We start from the raw sequence: 27,704 nt of genomic DNA, 5'->3' as shown, positions 1-27,704 counted from the left end.
TCCTCTCACCTCCTCTCTCCCCCTCCTCTCTCTCTCTTCTCCTCCACTCCTCCTCTTTCACCCACTCCTCCACTCCTCCATCTCTCATTCTCTCCCTCCTATCCTCTTCTCTTTCTCTCCCCACTCTCTCACTTCCTTTCCCTCTTCTCTCTCCTCCTCTCCTCCCTTCTCCCCTTCCTCCTCCTCCTCCTCCTTTCCTCTCTCCTCCTCTCTCCCCCTCCCCTCTTCTCTCCTCTTCTCCTCCACTTCTCCTCTTCTCCTCCACTCCTCCACTCCCGCCCTCCTCCATCTCGTTCTCCTTCGTTCTTCACTCCATCCAGTGTACTGTATCACGTCTCCGTCCAGAGACGAGAGATTCAGGGCTGCCCCTCCCACCCCTCCAGGATACCAGGGCCTGGCTCTGGGGGACCTGGCTCTGTCCGACGGGGCCGTGGCGGCGGCTTTGCCCCGGAACCCCCTCCTCAAGCCGCCCGAGTACACGGTGGCCCTGCAGAGGAGCAAACTGCTGCAGCGCCCCCTCCTGGCCGGACCCGGGAGCAGCAGGCCGGCCTCCATCTGCGTCCCCCCGCACGGACTGGACAGTGAGGACGGTACGTGACCTTCTGCCTCTTAAATGGACTTTGTTAAGGACTAAACCAGGGCTAAACCAGGACTAAACCAGGACTAAAACCAGGACTAAACCAGGACTAAACCAGGTCTAAAACCAGGACTAAAACCAGGGCTAAACCAGGACTAAACCAGGACTAAAACCAGGTCTAAACCAGGACTAAACCAGGCTAAACCAGGACTAAACCAGGACTAAACCAGGGCTAAACCAGGACTAAACCAGGACTTAAACCAACTAAACCAGGACTAAACCAGGACTAAACCAGGACTAAACCAGGACTAAAACCAGGACTAAACCAGGACTAAACCAGGGCTAAACCAGGGCTAAACCAGGACTAAAACCAGGTCTAAACCCAGGACTAAACCCAGGACTAAACCAGGTCTAAACCAGGGCTAAACCCAGGTCTAAACCAGGACTAAACCCAGGTCTAAACCAGGACTAAACCAGGACTAAACCAGGACTAAACCAGGACTAAAACCAGGACTAAACCAGGGCTAAACCAGGACTAAACCAGGACTAAACCAGGGCTAAACCAGGACTAAAACCAGGACTAAACCAGGACTAAACCAGGACTAAACCAGGGCTAAACCAGGACTAAACTAGGTCTAAACCAGGACTAAACCAGGACTAAACTAGGTCTAAACCAGGACTAAACCAGGACTAAAACCAGGACTAAAACCAGGACTAAACCAGGGCTAAACCAGGACTAAAACCAGGACTAAACCAGGCCTAAACCAGGCCTAAAACCAGGACTAAACCAGGACTAAACCAGGACTAAACCAGGACTAAACCAGGTCTAAACCAGGGCTAAACCCAGGACTAAACCAGGACTAAACCAGGACTAAACCCAGGACTAAACCAGGACTAAACCCAGGACTAAGCCAGGTCTAAACTAGGTCTAAACTAGGCCTAGACTAGGTCTAAACCAGGTCTAGACCAGGTCTGGGCCAGGTCTAAACCAGGTCTAAACTAAATTTAAACCATGAGTAAACAGGTCTAAAACAGGACTGAACCAGGTCTAAACCAGATCTAAACCAGGTCTAAATTTAAACTGTGACTAAACTGGATCCAAACCAGTATCGAGTTTGTTCCTTGATACTGAAATAGAGTTTGAGATTTTACTTTGGTGACGACACTTGTGTAAAACCAAAACCATGAAACGAGTCGTGAACTGAAGATTCCTCAGATCTTCATGTTTATTATTCTTAGTTCATGTTTATTCTTCTTAGTTCATGTTTATTCTTCTTAGTTCATGTTTATTCTTCTTAGTTCATGTTTATTCTTCTTCGTTCAGTCTTTAACTCCTGTTGGTGCAGATGTTTTTTTGGGGGTTTTTTTTTGCGGTGTAAAAAGACGTGGTCATGTCGTAGCTTTTTTCATAAAGTTTTATTATTAAATTGACTCAAATAAAATGTATGGTTCATGTCTTAGAATAAAAAAAAAATAAAAAATAAAAACGGGTCTGAGGGCTGTAATTTGGAGCTGCCTGGTACAGCTCACAAAATAAGAATCTGATTATAGGAATCAACAGTATGAATAAAGATTTGTGTCTGAAGTGCTGTGTGTTTCCTCCTCCAGATGAACAGGTGTCTGCGGTCTAGAGACGGACTCACGACGATGACCCCAGACTGACCCGGAGCCCATCGTCCAGTCACGTCGCAGCATCCTGACCCCTCCCCCCCCCCGCGGAGACAAATATCATCTCTTTAATCGACGAAAGAGAAAAACTATTTTAAAAACTCTTCGAATCGAGCTGAGAAACATGAACAAAGAAACGAAGGATGCGGTTTGGACTTTTTGAGAAGCTCCGCAGACCTCCACGGGCGGCCATTCTGGATCGGTTTCACGTGTACAGCTTTGCGTTTTGTACAGTGTTTTTTTGCAAAGTGAGATTACCGAGCAGCAAAAGGGACACGAAGCTAGAGCTAGTTTAAAAAAAAAAAAAAAGTATTATGACAATGAGATCTGTTCTGTTTTTTGCAGTCGATTCCAAAACAAGTTGAATGTAAATAATGTGAGATTTTAAAGGGTTTTACGGTTGGGATGGAAGGGCATCCGACTTAAAAATCCATGCACAAATGTGGCTCACAAATTTCAGGCCTAAAAAGCACAATTATGACAACTGGAGGATACATATTTAGGACTATGGACTAAGGACTCGACGCAATAATAATAATAATAATAACGCCTTAGACTTAGGGGAAATTTTAAGGACTCCCAAATTCCTAATTGCTATGACAACAATGCAAAAGTTGGCACGTTTACATGAGGGCTTTAATTTCGAATAAAAAGCATGTAATTCTGAATAAAAATTTAATTCCGCTTTAAAAAGACCATGTAAACACTTGAACATGAGCACGATTAATCGGAATTAAACTTAATTTCGAAGTAACTGGGTGGTTTATTCTGATTTTAAAGCCAAGTTCATTTATTCCTGCATCATGTAAACGTCGATTCTTCTTAAAAATATCGTCGGCGGTTCTGCGCGTGCTCGTTGGGTCGTCCGTCTGACGCGACCCGTACGATCCGGCTCCACCAGTCCCGGCTTCGGACTTTCATCCACGTCTCTTTGGATTTGCGAGCAGGATGCGGGAGTGGGCTGAGGTAGAGCGGCCGTTGACTCAGTTTGTCTTCTTCCTCCCTTCGCCGACACTCTTCCCTTCTCCTCGTAAAGCGTGATGAGAGAATTCTCCAGCTGCTGCGCAATTATCTTCGGAAACACTGCGGGAAAAGTTTGGATCGTGTTTGCGTCCGTGGCGAAACGACAAACCGAGGTGACAGAAAAGCCGGCAGCAGCTGAAGTGTGCGTTTTCTTCCGGTCGACGTAAATCCGTTGGTGTCTCCGTCCAATCAGAACGCTTCCCCGCTCCATCTTCAACGTGTTTCCCATGCAAACCTCAATTCGGAATTATTATTTCCATTTAAACTCGAAGGAGAATGTTTTATTTCAGAATTCGGAATTTTAAAAAAAACCTCATGTAAACGTGGCCGATATCGTCATTCTGAAACCCACGAAGAGCCAGTACAAAACCTCATTTAAAAATAAAAGATTTGAGTGAAAAAGTGACTATTTTGGTTCAATTAATTTCATCGTTTTTAAAATTTAAACGGGCGCACTTTGCAAATGACAAAGGCTGCGGTTTTGGAAGTACTATAATTTCCTCCACGTAAAATCTTATTCCGCGTGAAAAACTGCTAAGCTTTTTGTCAGTTCTTCTGGACGCGTTTAAAACATGAACTTTTTCAAATGGCAAATCTAATCGCACTGTTTCTCCAAATCACAATTGGATATTTTCAGTCCTTCTTTCTAACATCACCAATCTTGAACGTTGAAACTCCAGTTGTCATGATCTCTGCCAGCTTCACCGCCTGAGATCTACCGTAGAGTCGTGTTATTTGTGTTTTAGCACTTGTTGTACTTTTAATTGTACTTTTTATCGAGCTTTAAACCCCCCCCCCTTCCCTTTGCCATTCTCTCACGTCCAGGGCCTGGCACGTTAAAGCCTCGCCGTGTAACTTCTCTGGTGTTTTTCATGTCACCTGCTTGTTTCCATAGAGTTGTTATGACATTACACTTAGATATGTCCAATTACGACAAATTTATATTATTAAAAACGCATTTTGGCCTAGTGGCGTCAACCGTAGGCAGACATAGGCCTCATTTCTCCTTCCTCGCTTCCTTCTCCTTGATTCCTCTTCTCCATCCTCCGTTCTTCAGGTGTCAATCAAACGTATCGAATTAAGCGGAGTCCCGAAGAAAACCACGGAAGAAGGAAAGAGAATAAAGAAAAACGAATCAAACTTTATAGGCTCTATTCCCGCTAACGTCACAAACCAGGAAGACGTTTGGAAAGATGCGATGACGACTTTTTTTGCGTTCAGACTGCAAGGCTTAATGCTCAATCTGGAAATACGATTTTTTATTTGCAAGGTTGTTCACGTTTCCAATTAAATGCGACTTGTTTGTGATCTCCAGTGTGAACTTTAATTGCCCCAAAAGTGTCCCGCATGCGCACTGGAGGACACAACCACGGGAGTCGCTTAAACTCTGGGCTTGTCTCCCAAAATCCGGTCCAGGTCTCGGTAAAGCGAACAGGTCACACGTCCGCGGCCGCTTCGTTTGTTTGAGTCTTTAGCCTCCTTGTATTTGTCTCGCAGGCTCTTTGTTTTTCGTCGACACTGGAGACAGAACCGGCTGCGGTCGCGCTCGGACATTTCTTTCGCAGTCATTTCAAAACCGCCCGGTTCTGATAAGACTCCTCCAGTTTGGCCTGAATACAGAGATCCCACGAAATATTAATGAACTCCTAACCTCGCTTTCCCTCCATTGACGAGACTCTGAGCCTGACGTGTAGGTGGGATGAATGTGACCTGACCGTTCAGACTGAAGTCGCATGTCAAGAAGATCAGATATGTGTCGGTTTTAGGAGCACATATCCAAGTGGGCTGGGTCACATTTGAAAAAAATTGATCTGTGTCATTAAAAGATCAGACAGAGGAGCATAAGGGCGAAAAAAAAAATGGATTTGGGTCACTTCAGGCTGCAGTGTGAACGTAGCCTTAAAGCCATTGTAGTGTTCCGTGATGTTCCACCAATCCACAAGTACAATAATTCGATTAGAAGAGATGAGGGGCCAAATTCCAGATGATTTCCAAACAGCACATACGTCTGCAGTCTTCATTTTACGGTTTTATCACGTTTACTTCAGTGGGTTTGATCACAGTCGGTCGGTGAGTCCAGTGTCGGGAACTACACCGGAAGATCTAATCGCAGGTTTCCAAACGTCTTCCTGGTTTGTGACATAAGCGTGAATAGGCGAGTTTCAGCTGACGTCATTGTTATTAAAAGCCCGCGTTGCTGCTGGGAAATATTTTGGTCGGAGGCAAGAAACACGGTAGCGTCAAACACAGTGCGTAACCTCGCGTATTTATCCCCGATAATGGTAAATTCCTGCTGCATTATCAGATGCACAAATAGAAGCACGGAAGAAGGAAAATGTCTTTTTCGTATTCCGAGTGAAAAGAACCACTAACGGTGAATTAAACGACTTTCAAACATCCGCAGAGCAAACGTAGAAGATCCTAACAAACCGTGGACTCCAACAAGTTCAACAACACATCGAGACTCTTGGAGGTTTTCATCTTTTCTGCTGTGAATGGCCCAGGAGTTTCCACCAAGTCATTGTGGATATCGCCCAAGTGAATATTTGTCCAGGTAGTTGGCGATTCTGACCAGAAATTTGGTTTGGTCCACCTTTTGTCGGGGTTGAAAAGGGTGATTTGTCGTCCGTCGATGCTTATGACCAATTTCTGGTCAAATGGTCTTGGGTCCTCTGCCGTTAGAGTGGATAAATAACCGGGATCAATACCCTTTACGTGCTTTCTCGCTCCGTCCGTCATGTTGAATTAGTGTTTCTTGCCGTCGACCAAAATAATTCCCAGCATGCAACGCGCGCTTTTGTCAACAATGAAACTCGCCTATACAGCCTATAGGTCTCGGTGAGGAGTTTAGATCCTCTCTCCTCGCTGTGTCTCCTCTGTGGGCGGGACTTCCTCACCCATTTCCTGCAGAATCGAGGAAAGAAATCAAGAAGGAAGCGAGGAAAGACAAACGAGACGTGGCCTGTACATATAAACCGACATTTCTATCGACTCCAGCTCCAATTCACTTCAATATTAACCCGCTCTACATCATCCTGGAGTTTTTACTTCACTTTTTTGTCTCTAAAAAGTGAAAAAACAAACCACCTATAACCGCAGGCCTCAGTGAGCTTCATTTGACTGGAGCTGAACGCTGCGGTTGACGTCACGCCCTCTCAGTCCGCTTCTTTACACAGTCTACGACGATGCCAAATACTGCGGTGCATTCTGGGCGAGGCACTAACATCTCCATGGAAACACGCAGGAGACAGATCCTTAATCAGAAAAGTTACATAATGTCCCTTTAACAACGCCCAATCTAGATAATTTACACTTAATTTGGGTGATTTCATCGCACCTACTTTTGCAGTGTTTCGGTTTCAGTCCAATCCCTCTCTCCACGCTGCCCCATTAACTTTGTATTAAAGCTGTTTTTACGAGCGCACAAACAAACGACGTCCCATTGAAGAAAATCTAATATTGTTTTTATGGTTTTAGCAATAACAAAGTAAATAATGCCACTCCACTCGCTGTAATAACTGTGTTTACAAGCACGCGTATGAAATTTTATTCTTTTTTATTAGCGACATTGGGATTACGAGCGAAACGAAAAGGCTCGTTTGACCTTCTAAGTTTGTTTTGTTGTCCGGCCACCGCGCGTCAAAGCCTCTTACACACATCCCACTGAAAGGTTCTATGCTGCACAGAATTTTGATGAGCTCGAAGGCTTGTTAGAATGTTGAGGCGTCCTCAAAAACAAACCTGGAGTTGTGTTTTGTTTCATTCACACGTTTTTGAGCAATCCTTTATTATTAGTCTGTCTACATCTCCAAAACTTAAAATGCTCTGTTCAACTTTGTGATGTCAGGGATTAGTCAGGCCGATGCCGCCTAGTGCCTCTGCTCAAATTCATTTCTCTCCAGAGATTAGGTCAGGAATTGGAACACGCTAGATCAGGGGCGTCAAACTCATTTTGGTCCGGGGGTCGTATCCAACCGACTTTGATCATATAAACCCCAAAAATAACAATAAGTTCAAATATTGGTGCAGAGAAACGCAAATCTATTACAGAAATCTTTTTTAAATTGATGAACTCTTTCTTTTACTAAATATTATAATATTATGAACAAACCTGAAACTTTAAGAAAAATGCAGTTTCAACATTTTAACATGAACTTGTTTACAAATAAGAATAAGTCATTTTTGTTGTAAAATCCTGCACTCGGCTCCACTTTTCTCATGTTGGACATTTTTCTGATGAGGGTGTCACGGTCAACAGTCAAAACGATCGTCCTTTAAGAGCGTTTGTGGGAGGGGCCACGTACAGAGACGCTGGAGACGCTGCTGTGATAAACACCACAGAAAATTAACAAGATTTTAATAGAAAATATAATTAAAATATTTTAGTAGAAAATCCGCCGAGGGCCAGATTAAAGGTCTTGGAGGGCCGGATCTGGCCCCGGGGCCGCATGTTTGCCACCTGTGCTCTAGATGGTTTGCAAAAATCCCAGAAGTGCAAGTTCGGGCATCAGCCAATCAGCGAAGTGAGTATATTCAGTGTTGTCAACGATTCCCGAGGTCGAGGATTTAAAGCTGAAACAAAGTGAATGTTTGTTGAATTTTATCAAGGGGAAAGACGTTATTGTTCTTCTTCCTACGGGATTTGGATTTGAAAAGCTTAATATACCAGTTACCCCCGTTAGCGGCGCATTACATACGTCACGACCAAACAGCAGCGATTGGTTAAATGAAAAAAAGTACTCGCCTACTGTCGAGCGAACGGATCCTAATGCTGCGAGGTCAGACGGTTTCCACAAAGTGAAACTGGCTGATGAATCAGGCTAGTCATGAATAGGGTTGTGCGAAAATATCAAAATATTGAAATATCGGATTGTTGAATTGAATGTGATGATACAGTATTGATATCGTGGGCTGCTGTACTAAATTATTTTGTTTCTACAGTTTTGTTGCTTGTTTAGTGGAAGGAAACTTGTTTATGCAGCACATTTGACATTTTCACTGTTTTGAGGATTAAAATGCACGTGTTTTCATCTTAATTTTGCACAAACATAGTGGTTTAACAAAGACAAAGTATCACAGCCATGATTTAGTCTTTATTTTTATTGAACCACATCATGCAGTCACACACATCTGATTCACTTTTGCAGCTATGGAGTTTGCAAACAAATTTCTCGTTTTTTGCTGTCAGGACATTCAACAACCACACAATTACGATGTCCGAATCCCAAAACTAAAATATGACAATATCAGAACCAGAAACAAAAGTGATATGATTCAAAAGACTTGAATAGACTGGCTTTGTCAATAGATGCATCCCACTGGGAAATCAAACATGGAGGTTTGATGCTCACTTTTTCAGAAAATCCTTCCCAGTGTGCATTGCGCAATGACCGGAAGTCCGAAATTCAGGATGCATGTATTGCTATTTTGTTCGTTTTCAACACCACTGGTACACTCCTACTGCTCTGCATTTCTTCATTCTAATTCTAAAGTTGTATTTTTTTTAATAACCCTAACCCTAACCAAAAAACCCTAGACTTTTCCCACACAAATTGGCCCACGGTTGAAACTGAGGAGAGTGCGGCGCTCAATTCAGCCCCACAGTCGGACAGTCGTTATGGACTTTTCCAGAGTGCACATGTTGCCAGTCCGCCCCTGTCCACGTACTATTTGGCAGTGCTGCTTTCTAGGATGCGCCAACAACATATCATCTCTTTGTGATGACGTTTATGATGACGTCAGCTCCCATTAGGCACCACAGTTTTCTAACACAGAAGTCAGCACAATCCTTTCTTTTATTAAGTCCATTTCGATGAATACTGCGATTTAAAATGTCCAAATGATAACATGATGCTCCAGGGGTGTCATGGATTATAAGTTCATAAAAGATAAAAGCACAATAGGTCTTCTTTAACGCGTATAATGAGGAGGAGTGCAGCTGCTTTACACTTATCATTAAGATGTTGCCAATACAATACACACCTTGATACACAGGCCATGATACAACACATCTTGATACAGTGCACTTTTGGTTTGATACGATATATTTCAAATCGATTTGATAAGGTTCAATAAAAAAATAAAGGCTAAATCATGTCTGTGATACTAAAAGTTTTTGTTAAGCCACTTCTTGTGCAAAGTTAAAGAAACACTCCTATTTTTTAATCCTCAAAACAGTGAAAATGTCAAATGTGTCGCATAAACAAGTTTCCTTCCTCTGAACAAACAACAAAACTGTAGCTGTAACAAAATAATTTAGTAAAATATAAACCAACAAATACTCTTGGCGATATATCGAAACAGCAGCCCATGATATTAACATTAAACGATATATCCTATCAATATTTCAATATTTTCGCACACCCCTAGTCAGTGTTGGGGAGTAACAGATTACATGTACTGGAGTTACAAATTATGAGTAACTGTAATTGGATTACAGTTACTTTGTTGAAATAAATGGATTACACGGCGGTATTTTTCTGTTTTCACATTTTGGGCTAAACCAGGACTAAAACCAGGACTAAACCAGGACTAAACCAGGTCTAAACCAGGTCTAAACCAGGACTAAACCAGGACTAAAACATGTCTAAAACAGGACTAAACCAGGACTAAACCAGGACTAAACCAGGTCTAAAACAGGACTAAAACAGGTCTAAACCAGGTCTAAACCAGGTCTAAACCAGGTCTAAACCAGGTCTAAACCAGATCTAAAACAGGAATAAAAGAGGTCTAAAACAGGTCTAAAACAGGTCTAAACCAGGTCTAAACCAGGTCTAAACCAGGTTTAAAACCAGGACTAAAACAGATCTAAAACAGGACTAAAACAGGACTAAAACAGGTCTAAACCAGGTCTAAACCAGGTCTAAACCAGGTCTAAAACAGGACTAAAACAGGATCTAAAACAGGTCTAAAACAGGTCTAAACCAGGTCTAAACCAGGTCTAAACCAGGTCTAAAACAGGACTAAAACAGGACTAAAACAGGTCTAAACCAGGTCTAAAACAGGTCTAAAACAGGTCTAAACCAGGTCTAAACCAAGACTAAAACAGGATTTAACAGGACTAAATCCTGCCGCGTGGACGTGTCTCCTCTTCTTCTATCAACAATATTTTTAATTTGGTTCAGTAAAGTCTGGGCTTTTTATTTTCTTTTAGCAAACAAAACGTCTTATATGACGATTTCCTCGTCTTTGTTTCTCTACAGCAAATCAAATAATCCAAAGTATTCAGATTACATTACTCACTTTCAAGTAATTTAATGGATTACGTTACAAACTACATTTTGGTGTATGTAATCTGTAATCTGTAGGGGATTACATTTTAAAAGTCACCTTCCCAACACTGCCCCTAGTGCACTTTATTGAAATATGTATCGTATCGTAGTCTACACTGGAAAAAAAATATCTAGCTAAATTAAAATGACTTAAATTTTTCTTGATTTGAGAAGTAAAATGATCTACCAGTGGAATAAGTCAACACAATACAATTCAAAATATTTTAAGTACAAAAAGTCTTGTTCCACTGGTAGATCGTTTTACTTTTCAAGTGAAATTTACTCAAATCATGATCAAACTTTCAAGTCATCTTAACTTGGCTAGATTTGAGTTTTTGCAGTGTGTGTATCGAGATATGTGTCGTGTCAACAACTTTTTCATGACGCCCAGCCAGTGTTGGGAAGGTGACTTTTAAAATGTAATCCCCTACAGATTACAGATTACAGACCCCAAAATGTAGTTTGTAACGTAATCCATTAAATAACTTAAAGTGAGTAATGTAATCTGAATACTTTGGATTACTTGATTTGCTGTAGAGAAGAAAAGACGAGAAAATCGTAACATAAGATGTTTTGTCTGATAAAAAAATGAATAGAAAGCGCAGACTTTCCTTAACCGTATTAAAAATATTATTGATAGAAGAAGAGGAGACACGTCCGCCCAGCATGGTTTAGTCCTGTTAAATCCTGTTTTAGTCCTGTTTTAGTCCTGGATTTAGACCTGATTTAGACCTGGTTTAGATCTAGTTTAGATCTAGTTTAGACCTGCTTTTAGTCTGTTTTAGTCCTGGTTTTAGTCCTGGTTTTAGACCTGGTTTAGACCTGGTTTAGACCTGGTTTAGACCTGGTTTAGATCTAGTTTAGATCTAGTTTAGACCTGCTTTTAATCCTGTTTTAGTCCTGGTATACTCCTGGTTTAGTCGTGGTTTTAGACCTGGTTTAGATCTAGTTTAGATCTAGTTTAGACCTGCTTTTAGTCTGTTTTAGTCCTGGTTTTAGACCTGGTTTAGGCCTGGTTTAGACCTGGTTTAGATCTAGTTTAGATCTAGTTTAGACCTGCTTTTAATCCTGTTTTAGTCCTGGTTTTAGACCTGGTTTAGATCTAGTTTAGATCTAGTTTAGACCTGCTTTTAATCCTGTTTTAGTCCTGGTATAGTCCTGGTTTAGTCGTGGTTTTAGACCTGGTTTAGAGCTGATTTAAATCTAGTTTAGAACTGCTTTTAGTCTGTTTTAGTCTGTTTTAGTCCTGGTTTTAGACCTGGTTGACATCTAGTTTAGACCTGGTTTAGTTTCCAGGAATGAGTGGCATTACTGGGGGAAAAAAAAAAAAAAAAGAGGGATTTAGCCCAAAATGTGAAAACAGAAAAATACCGCCGTGTAATCCATTTATTTGAACAAAGTAACTGTAATCCAATTACCAGTAACTGTAACTGAATACAGTTACTCATCATTTGTACTCTGATTACGTAACTCCGGTACTTGTAATCTGTTACTCCCAACTACACTGCACTCAGCCTTGGCCATGAAGCAGTAGTTTTCAAGTGAACAGTCGTCTTTTACCTTGAGTTCAGGAGAGGTTGGCAATTCCAGAACTGAAATTACAGTGGAGCTCTTCCTGTATCACCACATGACATCACGAGGTGGAACAGTGTTTTCATTCTGAGAGAAAAAAAACAGCCTACATATACAACGTTTTGTTAAACATGTGTGAATGAAACAAAACACAACAACTCCAGGTCTGTTTGTGACGAGGAAACGACATTTTAACGTAGAGTAGATCCGAAAACGGCGTCACACGGGCCCTTGAAATTCGTAAAGTAGTTAAAAACGATGTGAATTCTGGCAGTGTAATTGAAAATATAGTTGAAAATATAGTCATTGCCTTACGTATGATTCACAACATCATTTTTACGTTAACTCTTCGTGTTCCCTGTATAAAGAATTGGCAAAACGACAGAACTTTTGAGTCATTTTGATTCGAGAAGAGATTTTAGTTTCTTGTTTGGATCCTCTTCTTATTAGGTCTAGAGTCGTACTTTAAAAGCTCTGTACCTGATTTTTACGCAATTTTTTTTGCAGTGATTCGAAGGTATCCAACTGGCATGTTAACCACACACTTCCTGATTATCGGACACTTAATAATTAGAGTAAACGGAGGTTTTATTTTGAGCTCAGGAGCTGTTTATACAATATATCTGTACTGGAGCGAGACAAGTTTGTTTAGATTCTAAAGAAAATCGGGTACAGAGTCTTTAAAGCCGCATTACGTAACTTTTCACTCGTCTCCGTGCGTTATCGTCACATAACGTGGTTGGACTTTGTTTTTGATTTTAATCGTTTACACTCCGGCCGTTGTACTGTTTCAAACTAAACCACAGTTATTTTATTTTTAACTCCTCATTCTTTAGCCCCAAATTGCTGTTTTTAATTTCTTTTATTCGTTTTTTTTTTTTTTTTTTTTTTTTTTTTTAGCACAATATCTGGTCTAACTGGAATCGCCAACATCTTGATTACAAACTTGAACCATGAGTTTTGTTTCTTTGTACAAAAAAAAAAAAAAAAAAAAAAAGATATTCATTAAGATTCTGTATAGATTTTAGCCATTTTTGTGCCATTTCTTCTGTTTTCCTGTAACTGCTGCTGTGCTTTGGGACTTTGGTGATATGTTGAATTGTAATTTATTGTTTTAAACTTGACGTCGCTCGTATGCGAGGTGCACATTCTAGAAGCATCCAGTTGGTTCTCAAAGCTCACCGTCGCAGGGTTGTGGAAATTGCCCGGGTTATGTTACCGAACCGTCGCGGCGAACTGCGAATCCGCGCCGCAAAAATGGATCTGGACTTGTTTTAGAATGACTCGAATTCAGAATTTAAACTGGATTTGGATAAATTTTGTACGGAAGCCGAGAGGGGTCACGGCAAACGCAAACGCTGCAACAAATACAAATGCGACGACGCAACGAAAAGCCACAACACACCAAAAAAAGCCACAACGGAAATGACCGCGGGATTCTATTTTAATGCAAACGCCACAACACAAATGCAAATGCCACAACACATTAAAAAGCCGCAACGGAAGTGACCGCGGGATTCTATTTTAATGCAAACGCCGCAACAAATGCAAACGCCACAACACAAACGCAAATTCCACAACACATTAAAAAGCCGCAACACATTAAAAAGCCACAACGGAAATGACCGCGGGACTCTATTTTAATGCAAAAGCCACAAGACAAATGCAAATGCCACAACACATTAAAAAGCCACAACACATTAAAAAGCCGCAACACACCAAAAAGCCACAACACACCAAAAAAAGCCACAACGGAAATGACCGCGGGACTCTATTTTCATGCAAAAGCCACAACACAAATGCAAATGCCACAACACATTAAAAAGCCACAACACATTAAAAAGCCACAACACATTAAAAACAACACTTAAAAAGCCACAACACATTAAAAAGCCACAACGGAAGTGACCTATTTTAATGCAAACGCCACAACACAAATGCAAATGCCGCAACACATTAAAAAGCCACAACACATTAAAAAGCCGCAACACACCAAAAAGCCACAACACACCAAAAAAAGCCACAACGGAAATGACCGCGGGACTCTATTTTAATGCAAAAGCCACAACACAAATGCAAATGCCACAACACATTAAAAAGCCACAACACATTAAAAAGCCGCAACACATTAAAAAGCCACAACGGAAGTCACCGCGGGACTCTATTTTCTGACGGACCGACCGAGCGGCAAGTGAAGAAGAAGAACTACAACGTGAAACGAATAATGATAAAACAATAAATTATTTTTACTTACGTTTCCAACTTCTCCGTTCCTTTACTTTTCTTTTGTAGTTCTTCTGTGTGTTGTGGCTTTTTAATGTGTTGTGGCTTTTTAACGTGTTACTGCATTTGCGTTTGTGTTGTGGCGTTTGTTTTTGTTGCGGTGTTCGCGGGACTCTATTTTAATGCGGTCATTTCCGTTGTGGCTTTTTTTGGTTTGTTGTGGCTTTTCGTCGTGTTGTGGCGTTTGTATTTGTTGCGGCGTTTGCGTTTGTGTTGTGGCGTTTGTATTTGTTGCGGCGTTTGCGTTTGTGTTGTGGCGTTTGTATTTGTTGCGGCGTTTGCGTTTGTCGTGACCCCTCTCCGCTTCCGTAATTTTGACTTCTGTGACGTAATCTGAGTTTTGTTTTAGAAGTTTTTTAGCCGGAGTTACAGTCTAAATCACTTCTCTCTGTGATTTCAAGTCATTTTAACTCTGTACATTTGAATTGTTGTAACTCTTAAACCAGATCAGTTTTTTTGCAGTGTGGACAGCGGTTTCTTTCCATTTCCACAAAACAGTTCTCAAAGCTACATAGACTTCTTAAAAGCTCAAATCCTTTTCTCTTTTTTGCACAACGTAAATCCTCATTTGAAACCATCAATCAGTATTATGAAAACACATTTGCAATAATAAAATCAGTATACATTTTATAACCTGCGAAAAAGGAAAATCTTCTTAAATTTGGCGTTTTTAATCTTGTTTTGAGTAATTTTGGCTCATTTCATTCGGGTAGTATTTTTACGTTTCATTGGGGATGTAACAATAACCGAAATGTCGTGATATCGTATCGTCAAAAGTCTCGCAATAATATCGTGGGGCGTCACAATATATCGAATCACAAGTTAATAACACAAATAGCTAATAAACGTCGGGAACTACATATCCCATGATTCATTTCAGCTCAGACAACGCAGTGTTATATGTTTTTGACTTGAATTCTTGGGATTATGACGGAAATAAGTCACACCAAAATCTTGTCAAGGTATTTTAAAAGCAAAAAAGTGTCCTGTCCACAATTATAATCAGCCTCTTCAAAACTATCGTATTAAATATCGTATCGTGAGATGCATATCGTGATAATATCGTACCGAGAGATTTGGAGATCGTTACATCCCTAGTAATAATTCACACCAAAACCTTGTCAGGATCTTTTTTTTTTTTTTTTTTTGCTTTTGAAATACCCTATCTGCAATTATATCATCTCAAAAATATCGCAATAAATATCGTATCGTGAGATGATATCGTGATAATATCGTACCGAGAGATTTGGAGATCGTTACATCCCTAGTAATAATTCACACAAAAACCTTGTCAGGATCTTTTTTTTTTTTTTTTTTTGCTTTTGAAATACCCTATCTGCAATTATATCATCTAAAAAATATCGCAATAAATATCGTATCGTGAGATGCATATCGTGATAATATCGTACCGAGAGATTTGGAGATCGTTACACACTTATGTTTCATGTTTTACAGTATTTTTGCAGTTTCTAAATCATTTAACTTAAGAAAAAAAAAGGAAAACATGTATTGAAACAGCTCTAGTTATTCTCTAATTATTACATATTCTACGATGATCTAAACAGCAAAAAATTAAAGCTATTGATCAGAATACTAACTTAAAGTAGCCAAAACTACTCAAAACAAGATTTTTTATAAATATTTTTTTTTTTAAATCTCAACTCAAAATGTTGCCGTGATTTTCCTTGTTTGCAGAGCTCCTCTCACACCTTTCACTCCTGACTCACCTTTCCACTCGTTGTTTGTCGTCCACGTGTCTCCGTGTGTCTCAGATGCTCAGATGAGCTGGAGGCTGCTGCAGGTCGTGTTGTGGTCTGGACTCACTTCTCATCGCTCTCCCGGATTATGTCTTTTACAAAGACAAAATGGCCGCCGATGCTTTCTATGTATTTTTACCAGGGACTGTAAATAGTTGTTCTATTTTTGTTTAAGAGAATGTTTTAAAAAATGAACTCTTATTTCTCCAAGTCTACTGATATGAATTTGGACCATGAATAAAATGTCAACAGGATCTGTGTCTGTGTCTGTGCTTTGTCTTTATGCACCAAACATATTAACAACTCACAGCAGAAGTGTTGGGAAGGTGACTTTTAAAATGTAATCCCCTACAGATTACAGATTACACACCCCAAAATGTAGTTTGTAACGTAATCCATTAAATTACTTAAAATGAGTAACGTAATCTGATTACTTTGGATTACTTGATATTGTCATGTTTTTTTTAAACGACATGAATGTAGCAACCACATCCTGAAAATTCTTGTTTGTTTTCTTCAAATTGTCTGAGCCCAAGTCTCCATGAATAAACAACTGTTTACTGTAGAGAAACAAAGACCACGAGATCTGAATATAAGAGGTTTTGTCTGTTAAAAGACAGAAACAAGATCAGCCTTTCCTTAATATTAAAAAATATTATTGATAGAGAAATTATTTTTTATATGAGATCACCTTAAATTATGTCAACCTACTGTTAGGTGTCATGTTGTTTAGACCTGGTTTAGTCCTGGTTTAGTCCTGATTTTAGACCAGGTCTAGACCAGGTCTTTAGTTCTGGTTTAGTTCTGGTTTAGTTTAGTTTCCGGCAATGAGTGGAATTACCGAAATAAGAAAATAAATAAATTGGATGTAGCACAAAATGTGAAAACAGGAAAATACCGCCTTGTAATCCATTTATTTCAGCAAAGTAACTGTAATCCAATTACCACTCATTGAAACCTGTAACTGAATACAGTTACTCATAATTTGTACTCTGATTACGTAGCGGTACATGTAATCTGTTACTCCTCAACACTGGTCACAGCAAGTCTCAAGTCTTTGACCTCAAGTCCAAGTCCAGTCCCAAGTCAAAGACAGGCAAGTCCAAGTCGAGTCTCGAGTCTCTGTCCCGTAAGTCCAAGTCAAGTTCAAGTCGTCTGCTTTGAGCTTCAAGTCATTTCAAGTCTTTAAACCAAAGGGCCAAATATAGTTTAGATTTAAGATCATTTGTACTTAAAAAGTCATGGCATATTTATATGATTATTTAAATAAGTAGAAATGCACATTTTTCCTTTTTAAATGTTTTGACAAAATCTTAATGTGAATAATTATGTTCAGAACAGAAAGAATTAAACCTCATCTTCTCTGTAGTTCCCTCTGGATTACTGTATTCTACTGTATATTACTGTACTGTATATTACTGTACTGTATATTACTGTACTGTATATTACTGTACTGTATATTACTGTAGTACATTTGAGGATATCACATCACAGTACTTCAGTTACATCCAAAGTAACATCCAGTTTGTTCCAGTAAAAGTCAGTGCATCATTTATCAACTGAAAAGTGAAAAGTCTTTTCAAAGAACATTAATTAACATCAATATTTTTAGGAGAAGCATCAAGTCTTCTCAAGTCTGAGTCAAGTCCGAGTCAAGTCCCAAGTCTTACTCCAGTTTATCAAGTATCATGTCAAGTCTCAAGTCCCAAAAAGACTTGCAAGTCCCACCTCTCACTCACAGGCAAACTGGTAAACTTGGTGAAGTGTCTTGCCCAAAGTCACAAAAACAGTATGCATGTGTGTTGTTTTTATCAACACTACAACACGTATGATAAAAACTAAATTTGAATGAGTTTAACTAAAGATTGACCAGTTTAGTCTTTTCACTTCTGACGTGCGACTGTAAACAGCAGCTATTGTTTTTAGCCTCATTAAAAGTGCTTACCTCTTCAGTGAGAGGAACTTTACTACAGAAAAACACCAAGTATAGTGTTGAAGATGGATCAAAAAGCCTGAATGTTGCATAATAGATGAGGTTGAACAATGCACATTTTCTGTAGAAGTGAAACGTGCTTCTTAAAGATACAGCGTCCTTTGAAAATCGCATAAAGAATGAATGAAGTCCAGGAGAGCCTCACTTCTGACAGAATAGGTTGGGTCTAGTTAAAAGGAAGTGTATGTAGCTTCAGCTCTTACAATTAAAAAAAAAAAAAAAAAAAAAAGTGCTTACTGATCATCTTCAGAACCAAAAATCTGAACCATTGTTTTTGTTACTGTCACAAACTTTCTCAGCGAGTGGCTCTAAAGGTTCGTTCACACCAAAGCGTCAAAGCGTCCACTTTCAATGTAAAGTCGATGTGGACACGCGACTACAGCGTCCTGCGTTTTTGCGGCGCGTTTTCGGGCGTCAGCGCGGCACGAATCTGGCGTCGACGCGGCGTGTCTTGAGCATTTTGGCGTCAGCGGTCTAGATGCACGTCCAAAGCGTCAGCGTCAAGAAGTTGAAAATGCTGAACTTTTCACGTCAGACGCGCCTCGTCAACCAATCAGGGACGAGTATCCAGAGAAGCAGCGACGTTATTATCAGGAAGAAAAACCCGAGAACCAGAACGAGAACCACAAACATGAGCGGAGAATAAATATATACACCACAATCACCGAGCCGATCGCGAGGACTACACCAGGAAAGGACCAGGACCGGACCAGGACTAAACCAGGACTACACCAGGACTAAACAAGGACTAGATCGGGAGTAGACCGAGACTAGACCAGGACTAAACAAGGACTAGACCGAGACTAAACTAGAAAAACACTCAGAGAGCGCAGACCTCCGCCAAGGACTACAGTCCCCCTCATATTAATTGTGTTTTCCATAAATATTTGTCTCGTATCTTTCGATTTGGAATATGAAAGAGGATCCCATTGTCCATCCCTGAGTCAAATTTCATGGGGTTTGGTCAATAATTAACTGAGATATTGAGAAACAACCCCATTTACCACAATGTTAACTAAAATTTCAAAGTGATCCAGAATCCAGGATTTCTTCCGGATCAGCCCCAAAATGAAATCAGTTCTTCCTTTTCACATTTCCAACAAATCCTGAAAATTTCATCAAAATCGGTCCATAACTTTTTGAGTTATGTTGCTAACAGACAAACAAACAAACAGACAAACAGACAAACAAACAACAAACAACGAACAAACAAACAAACAGACAAACAAACAAACAACAACAAACAAACAGACAAACAGACAAACAAACGCCGGCAAAAACATAACCTCCTTGGCGGAGGTAAAAATAACAGCAACCCCCCGCACCCCATTATTTCATGCAGATATACAACAATAAAACAAAAACATAAAGCTCCTAAAGGTTATAGTAAATATATAAATAGAGCTAAAAACAGATGGAGACTAAATAAAATATTAATGGTAATTTAATTAAAAGCAAATAATAATAATAATAATAATAATAATAATGATAAAACAAGTAAAAGTTTCAATTAAAAGCTAAATTAAAAAGATACATTTTGAGTTTCTTTTAAAACTATGAACACTCGCAGCCGACCTCAGATCCTCAGGTCGACTGTTCCACAAACGGGGGCCGTAAAATCTAAAAGACGCCTCACCGTGAGTTTTAGTCTGGACTCTTGGGACAGTTAAAAGACGACGACCTGAGGACCCGAGAGTCCGAGAGGCTCATATGATAAAAGCAGATCAGATAAATAAATAGGACTAAGACCATTAAGAGCTTTATAAACCAATACAAGAACTTTAAAATCTATCTCGCAGCTGTTGTGGCCTCATGGTGAGAGAAGAGACTTGGTGAATCTCTAGTTACACAGAAGAAACTCCGCCCACGACCAGGTGTGTCTCGATGGCCCCACAACACAGTCTGTCTCCGCTCTCTCCACCCGCTATTTATCCTTCATCCTCAAGCCTGAAGACAACATCTGCGAAGGCTGGGCTGACCACCTGAGACAGAACCGCCGTCCAGACTGTCCTCCCAGCCGTCACTTCTGTCCATATCCTCAATAAATATCTTCATTCTTCATCTCCATTGTTGTGGTGTGGTCCTTGCTGGTGAAGACATGTTTCCCTTGTATCTGAGGACACAGATAGACACATAGAAGTTTATGGTAAGTTTTTGGTTCATGTAGAATCAAAATCTAACATACAGTTGCTTTGCAGGCATTTAGTCCCGGTTTATGGTTCATATCTATAATTACTTGGGCTATTCACATGAAACTAAAACTGGCAACAAATTCAACATTTGTAGATTTTCTATTAGCATAATCATCTCCAAAATAGGAAATTGTTTATAGAGTTATATAAGCTCCTGCGCTCCATCTAAAATTTGAACCATACCTCTAATGTTCTGACTGAGGAATACAAAAACTACAACATTAAATGACAACATTAACCTCTTGAGACTTGAGCTTTTGTCCGGTGTGCATTTTTATTTCTCCTTACTATTTGGGATAAGAAGGATCTAATAAGTGTCATAACTAAAGTTTGTTTTTATACAGGAAGTAGTATTTGCAAAAAATGATGTCCTCATATGTATGACACAAGCAAATGTACCACTTAAATTAACGATTTACAACTGTAAACTCTAGTGCCGTAAACCGGTTCTGGTCTCGTGACCAGCCTCAAGACCACTTTTTTACAGAGTTAGTCTCGAGTCTTGTCTTAGTCTCGACCCTCAGAGGTTTTGGTCTCGTCCTGGTCTCGGACTGGTCTTGATCTCGATTAGTGCAATCTGGACTACAACACTAACACAAGTTCAGTTAACAACATGGTACAGTCAGTAACATTATAGTTCCAATGTCCTCAAACGAGGACATGACATTTACTGATGATTACTAAAATGTGTCAAATTTTAATCCATCCATCCATTTTCTTCTGCTTATCCGAGGCCGGGTTGTGGGGGCAGCAGTCTAAGCAGGGACTCCCAGACTTCCCTCACCCCAGACACGTCCTCCAGCTCCTCCAGGGGAACCCCGAGGTGTTCCCAGGCCAGACCAGAGACATAGTCCCTCCAGCGTGTCCTGGGTCTTCCCCAGGGGCTCAAATTTTAATGCCATATGAATATAGAGACATTATTGTACATAAATACACTGGTTTCATCCATAAAATTTTTATATGAATTGAATTATATGAAATTTTGAGAACTTTGGCCAGGTAGTCATTGTAAGTGAGAAAGTGTTCTCAGCTGACTTACATGGTAAAGTATTCAATAAATAAATAAATAAATATAAACTTTACATTGCTGTTTTTTGTTTTGGTGAGCTGCTATAGAAGATTTCTGTTGATATTTCTGCCGTTTTTGTTTTTTTTTTTTTCACACTGAAATTGGTGCTCGGCTCGGTCGCTCACTGTCACTGCCTCCACTGTAACCTGGTCGGGACTGGTGACAGAGTTGGAGAAGCGCACCTTTATATTCCCGTTTGCCCCTCCCACATTACATAATTCCCCCCAATAATCGTGATTACGCCGTTTCTACGATTAAACGGCCTACGTTCCTTCGCTTGATTGTTATATACGCGTAATATCTTGCGCCTAGAATGAATAAGTTGTATATGTGGTCTGCGAGACCGATAATACATTTAATTGGCCATGCAAATGAATTGTTGCTCACCTGATCCCCTGAACCCGCGCAACGACAGGATTTAAGCTCCCAGCGCAGATGTGTCCGGGTTTGCCAGAACAGCCCACGGTAGGAGGGCGAAGGCGGCGGCGCGAGGGGAAGTAAATGTCTGGTTAAGCGTGTTTTACATGAATTGAACAAGCGCTTCTAAGTGTGCACCCTTAGTCGCGGCACGACACGCAGGAGGTGTTGGGAAATTTTTATTTTTAAAAACAGTGATTTAGGTATGAAATGGTACGGCGAGCGGTGCGCAAAGAATACGGAAACGGGCGCGCGCGTCTTCACGTGCTCTCCCCAGGGACGGCGTTCTTAGGGACGAGCCTGCTCCGTCACAGTGGCCAACACATCAAAGTTTAAAAAAAATAAAGTATCATGGTGCTAAGAGACAAAAGAGTCTCAAGAGGTTAAAGGCCCATATTAAAGGTTGTATGGAGGATTTTTTTTTTGTTTCAAACTGTCAGTGAAAGATTAAAATACCATTACAGAGACGCAGCAGCTTTGTAATTATGATGACCAAAAAAAAAAAAGAATGAAAATCTATCAACTGTGGACGTGTTGAGGCCAGATAAACATCAGCCAATAGAAAACGAGGCTCCCTCATTTTCTATTGGCTGTTAGGTTGTCAATCAAACTCCCTAGTATAACTGACTCGTCGGAGCGCGGGGATTACGTGGTTTACGCAGCGGTTCTTAGAGGCTTTTTCGAACTGTCGCTTCCTCGCATTTCGCACAAAGTTTGTCGCGACGGCGGACGAGAATCCACGACCGGTTCGCCGCAAAAGAAAGTCCGTTTTTGAGGTCGCTGAAAGAAGAAGAGAAGAGGAAAAGGAGCGTAGCCAAACTGAGGTGATTCTTGGAGATCTCGTCCAGCGATGGCGCGACCGAAGCAGACGAAGGGTCTAAAAACTGACGCGTCGGTCGCTGAATTACTTCTAGACAGGAAACTTCAACAGTAATTCTGAACGCGCACAAGGACTGTCGCTGTATTTCTCTTCCCTTAAAAAAATCCTCTATACAACCTTTAAGGTGTTTTCCTCATCACAAACAGACCTGGAGTTGTGTTTTGTTTCATCCACATGTTTAACACACAAACCCCGCACATATAGGCTGAGTTTTTCTCTTAAACTGAAAAAAAAATTGTGATGTCATGTGGTAATACAGGAAGTGCTCCACTGCGTTTTTAACCGTCAGAATAATTTGGTTGATTTCAGCCTTGGAATTATCGATCTCTACTGAACTGAAGGTAAAAGGAGTGACAAGTGTGAATGAAACAAAATAAAACAACTCCAGGTCTGTTTTTGAAGCGTTAAAAACCTTATAACATTCTTAAAGTTTAATATAGGACCTTTAATATTCTGAGTTTAAAGTCTCTAAACTTGTGTAGACGTATTTGTACAGTGTAATGTCGTACAGTAGACTCCAGTGCTGTGACTTTGACGATGACTTTGGAGTTAGAAGGAGACAGAGGAATTGTGCTCGTGGGGCTGTGGGTTTTTGCATATTTCCCTAAAAAAAAAAAAAGTCAAAATTTGTAAAACTAAACAGCTTGGTTCAGATCCCGCATGTTTGGCCTGGAGCTCGTGTTTTCAGCGAAAGGTCCAAGAACGAGCCCTGACCTTAAACGTGTCTTCAACCATCTTAAAGCCCTGCACCTTCTTTTGTCGCGTGTATCTGAGCTAAACGTCCTTCCTCCAGTACAGATCTATTGTACAAACAGCTCTTGAGGTAGAAAAAAGTCCACTGTAACTTCTTAGGTTCTTTTTAAAGACAATGCAGTAAAGTGTGTTTACCTTGTTGACATGTTTCGGCTGCTACTGCGATCCATCTTCAGAACTGTCACCGGTGTTGGTGGTGACGTGTCAGACCTGATGAACCTGCAGGTCGCTCAGACTGACCACGCCTCCCGTCGCCCGGTGTCTCTGGAGGAGGGTGTCCCAGGTGTGTGAAAGGAGGAACGCTCCGTCATCATGGTTCATTCTGTCCGTGCCTCGTTTCCTGATTTCACCGTCCTCCTTGATCCAGTGTTTGAACTTGTTGTTTTCCGATCCAATGACCCGAGCCCCGTCCCACAAGGTTTCTACAACAAGGTAGAAAAGAGCATTTTGGAGCTTTGGAGCTGTAGATAGACCAGGGGTGGGCAAACTACAGTCTTTTAGTCCGGCCCGCCGAACTGGAATAAATTACTATAATAAACCTTGTTGATGTTTAATTTGTCATGCATTTCCAGCGTTTCCCAGTAGATGGCGCTCTATAGATACATTGAGTTGCGGCGTATTATGTTGGCCGCAATGCTTTATGGGAAAGTGTTCTTACAGGAGTTATTCGGACCATGAGTGAAGTAGTTGGTGCTTAAGATATAAGACTGCACTGCTTCCAGTTTGAGTTGGTAAAAATTGATCAAGGAAACCATGGACTCTGAGTTGTAATTAATAATGTGAATAACATTTTGAAGTCAGGTTGTACCACAGTCACAGGTGTATATCTGTGGTTGTTTGGCATGAGCTTTGTTTTTGAGCTGTTACCAGTCATATTTCGAAAACGGTGAATTCACGATATACATTCACTCGTGGTGTGCAGTGGAACAGGTCTCAACAGTTTTTTGTGTTCTGAATCTTTCACAGCAGTGATGAAACGTGTAGCGCGCGTCTGAAGTCCTAGATAAATGTGAATAAGAATGTGATGAATCTGAGCTCTTAACACGTTGTGTCCTGTTTTCTGTCCGGCCCTTCAGTCAAACTTTAGGACCCTATGTGGCCCGCGAGCCAGAAAGTTTGCCCACCCCTGAGATAGACTGATAATAAACTCAAACCTCAAATGTGTGAATGAAACAAAACACAACTCCAGCTGTGTTTTTGAGGAGGTAACAACATGACAACACGGTTTAAAGCTCACGAGAGTCACTTTTGTGCGAGGAGCTTAAAGTTTGCGCTTGAAGAACATGTGTGTTTGACTTTGCCTGTGTCCGGCGCCCTCTTGTGGCTGCAGTGACCTTTGCACCGGTTCATATTTGTCACCGTTTTTGGAGGAGGATGTTTCTGCTGTTTCGGAGCTGACAAATGGAGTCTGAACCCTGGACCAGACCTGGACTTAGATCAGGACTGTTCAGTGAACTCTGGGTTGTCTTTGAAACTTTCCTCTAGGTCTCCTTTCAAAGTCACTCAGGTCTGTGTCTCCCTCCATCTTAGGCTGCGTTCAGACTGCAGCCTGAAGTGACCCAAATCCGATTTTTTGGCCCCTATGTGACCTGTATCTGATCTTTTAATGTCAGTCTGAACGACACAGATCAGATTTTTTCAAATGTGACCCAGGACACTTGGATATGTGCTCCTGAAACTGATACATATCTGATCTTTTGACATGCGACTTCAGTGTGAACGGCCAAAGCTGCATTCATCCACCTACACGTTATCAACAAGACACAAACGTCACTATTCTGCGCTGAAGTAGGTGCAAAAATTGTTAATGAACTCCGTGTCACTGAAGTGAAGCACATCTCCACTCACCACTCTTGGCTCCGTCTCCACATCCACACGTTCCTTTCAACGGACGTCGCTGCCGCTGCCCCACAAAACACCACGACCAAAAACCTCGTCCTTCTCCTTCTCAATCTCCTCCTTAAAACAAGTAAGTTGTTCATGTTCTGGCTCCGGTACGAGAGGAACTTTAAAATCTCCAGGTGCTCGATGCTGCGTCCATGTTTGGACAACTTCTGTAAACACAGAGACGCTCGCTGCGGTTGACGTCGTCGTGTCTCCAGTGTCACATGTGGGACACTTTCGGGCCGTTTAATGTTCACACTGGAGTCACATACAAGACGCATTTAATTGGAAATGTGAACGACCTCGAAAAAACATCGGATTTCACAAAAAAATCTGAATTGAGCGTTAAACCCTGCAGTCTGAACGTAGCCTTAGACTCAGGTGAAGCACAAGGGCCTGTGTAACTCAGCGGGATACTGAAGGTTCTATTACGCAAATGGACTCTGGGCAGCGTTGGGAGTGTTACTTTTAAAATGTAATCCCCTACAGATTACAGATTACATACCCCAAAATGTAGTTTGTAACGGAATCCATTAAATTACTTAAAGTGAGTAAGAGAATACACACTTACTATACACACAATTAGTTTCAAACTGTTCATTTGAAGTTCAAAGTCAGAAGTTTAAGAATTAAGCCAAGAGTTAAACCAACAACCCCTCAAAATAAAAGAAAATATAAATTGGTTAAACATGGCGACATATTTGACCATTGAATAACCAGTGTTTTAAAGCTTTAGAAAATGCTGCAGTGTTGAAAGTTCTCGTACATGAGCAGTTCTGTGTACATGTTTGTTGTCCAAAAGTACTTTTCCAAAAAACGGCACAGAGTCGTCGCCTCTAGAGCTGCTCCTGTTGTGCGATTTGAATTTCTTTTCACAAACTCCTTTAGAGGAGGTGGAACAAGATGATTAAAAACTTTGTAAACCAGAATTAAATCTGCATATTTGATTGTGTTGTCCCAATTTAGGAATCTGTATTTGTCACGTTTTCTGCAACAGTGATAATTTGTGGGCTTTTTGTCTAATACTTTAAGTGATTTTTTATACATAGTTTCAGCTAATTTAAGAGTAGTTTTGTTTGTTTGTCATTTATCCCTTATATTGTGTTAGGGTCAAAATTGACCCGTTTTCAAGTTTAGGTATGTAAAAATTGCCATTTGCTTTTTTGTACCGGAACGAGGCTTCATCTAATCCTCAGACACAACTATTTTAACGCAACAAAATACATTTTCACCATTTTAGTAAATTGTAAAGGTCTGAAAAAAAAAAAGTGACATCTGTGGTGTTACGGGTCAAAAATGACCCGGCAGAGAATAGTGGCTGTTTTATGCATCACTTACAAGCTGTAGGCTGCTCTGTGGATCAAACATGGCTCAGTGTGTCCCACAACACACACACACACACACACACACATACACACGCACCCCTACACATGCAATGCACATGGGATATTTTAAGATAAAAGGTCTGTGGAGCCAAAAAAAAAAAATAAAATAAAAATGTTTCCATGGACATGAACACATACTAAGTTAGTTATGAGGTGAAAAACAATATTGGATGATATCTAGTGTTTTTAAGTATTTTCAGGCTGAGTTAAATCACGGGTCAAATTTGACCCGGTAACACTAAAGACGCGTGTAGCTTTCTAACACAATACAAGGGTTATGGTCGTATCAAAATAATCTAGTCTTCCCTAATGTGTGAATGAAACAAAACACAGCTTGAATAATGGAACCACTTTTTGGGTGCTGTTCAGAAAGTAAAAATAATTTCATCGAGGTTATTTCCGCTGACAGAGACGTTGATTTTTGTGTCAGTTTTTGTTTCCTGCGGATAGGCCCAGTCATCACACACAAATGAACCATAAACCGACAAACCAACCTGCATTTTGACAGAGAAAAGACACATTTTTGCCTTTAGGGGGCAGTGCTGCATCAGTCTCCACATCCTCCATCCTCTCGTTCTTTCTCTCTCTCTACAGTAGGGGACATTAATCCTCTCTCCCCCTCCTCCCTCTGTTCTCTCACTCTCTCTCTCCAGCAGACGGCATCAGGATCTCGGCTTTTTGCTTAGATTCATTCTGAGCTTTGCATTTAGAAAAACATACATATACAATATTTATGTTCCTTTGATTTAGAAACCTTTCATTTTTCGTATTTTTGTCACTCTTACAAACAAAAGAAGTCGCCGAGCCCGAGAGAAAACCCGCTCCTGTCTGATGTGCGAACCAGCCGAGCGGGGCCTGGTAACAGACGCCACAGTGGGGCGCCGGTGGATCTGGTGCAAACTGTTGTTGTGTCCTTCAGCAACACACTTCACACACCTTGCCTGGTCTGAGTGTGGCGCGCGTGAGTGAGCAGCGATGGG

The 27,704-nt window shown here is 40.7% G+C and overlaps 1 protein-coding gene across 6 annotated transcripts in view; it reads left to right on the top strand.

The window, feature by feature from the left end:
* Positions 1-10,256, top strand: part of LOC110169267 (rap guanine nucleotide exchange factor 6-like) — a 413,544-nt gene extending 403,288 nt beyond the window's left edge. For all 6 annotated transcript variants that reach the window (XM_055148415.1, XM_055148414.1, XM_055148418.1 and 3 more), the window contains 2 exons: positions 321-590; positions 2,186-10,256. In XM_055148415.1, coding sequence (XP_055004390.1) covers positions 321-590; positions 2,186-2,208 — 293 coding nt within the window. In that variant the 3' untranslated portion in view covers positions 2,209-10,256. The remainder of the gene's footprint in view (positions 1-320; positions 591-2,185) is intronic.
* The last annotated feature ends 17,448 nt before the right edge of the window (positions 10,257-27,704 follow it).

The sequence above is a fragment of the Boleophthalmus pectinirostris genome, unplaced genomic scaffold (genome assembly GCF_026225935.1).
Source record: "Boleophthalmus pectinirostris isolate CB_2022bp ecotype Guang Dong unplaced genomic scaffold, ASM2622593v1 HiC_scaffold_12, whole genome shotgun sequence".
Taxonomy (NCBI): Eukaryota; Metazoa; Chordata; class Actinopteri; order Gobiiformes; family Gobiidae; genus Boleophthalmus; species Boleophthalmus pectinirostris.
The sequence above is the reverse complement of the archived record's forward strand: the minus strand, read 5'-3'. Positions and strand labels throughout refer to the sequence as shown.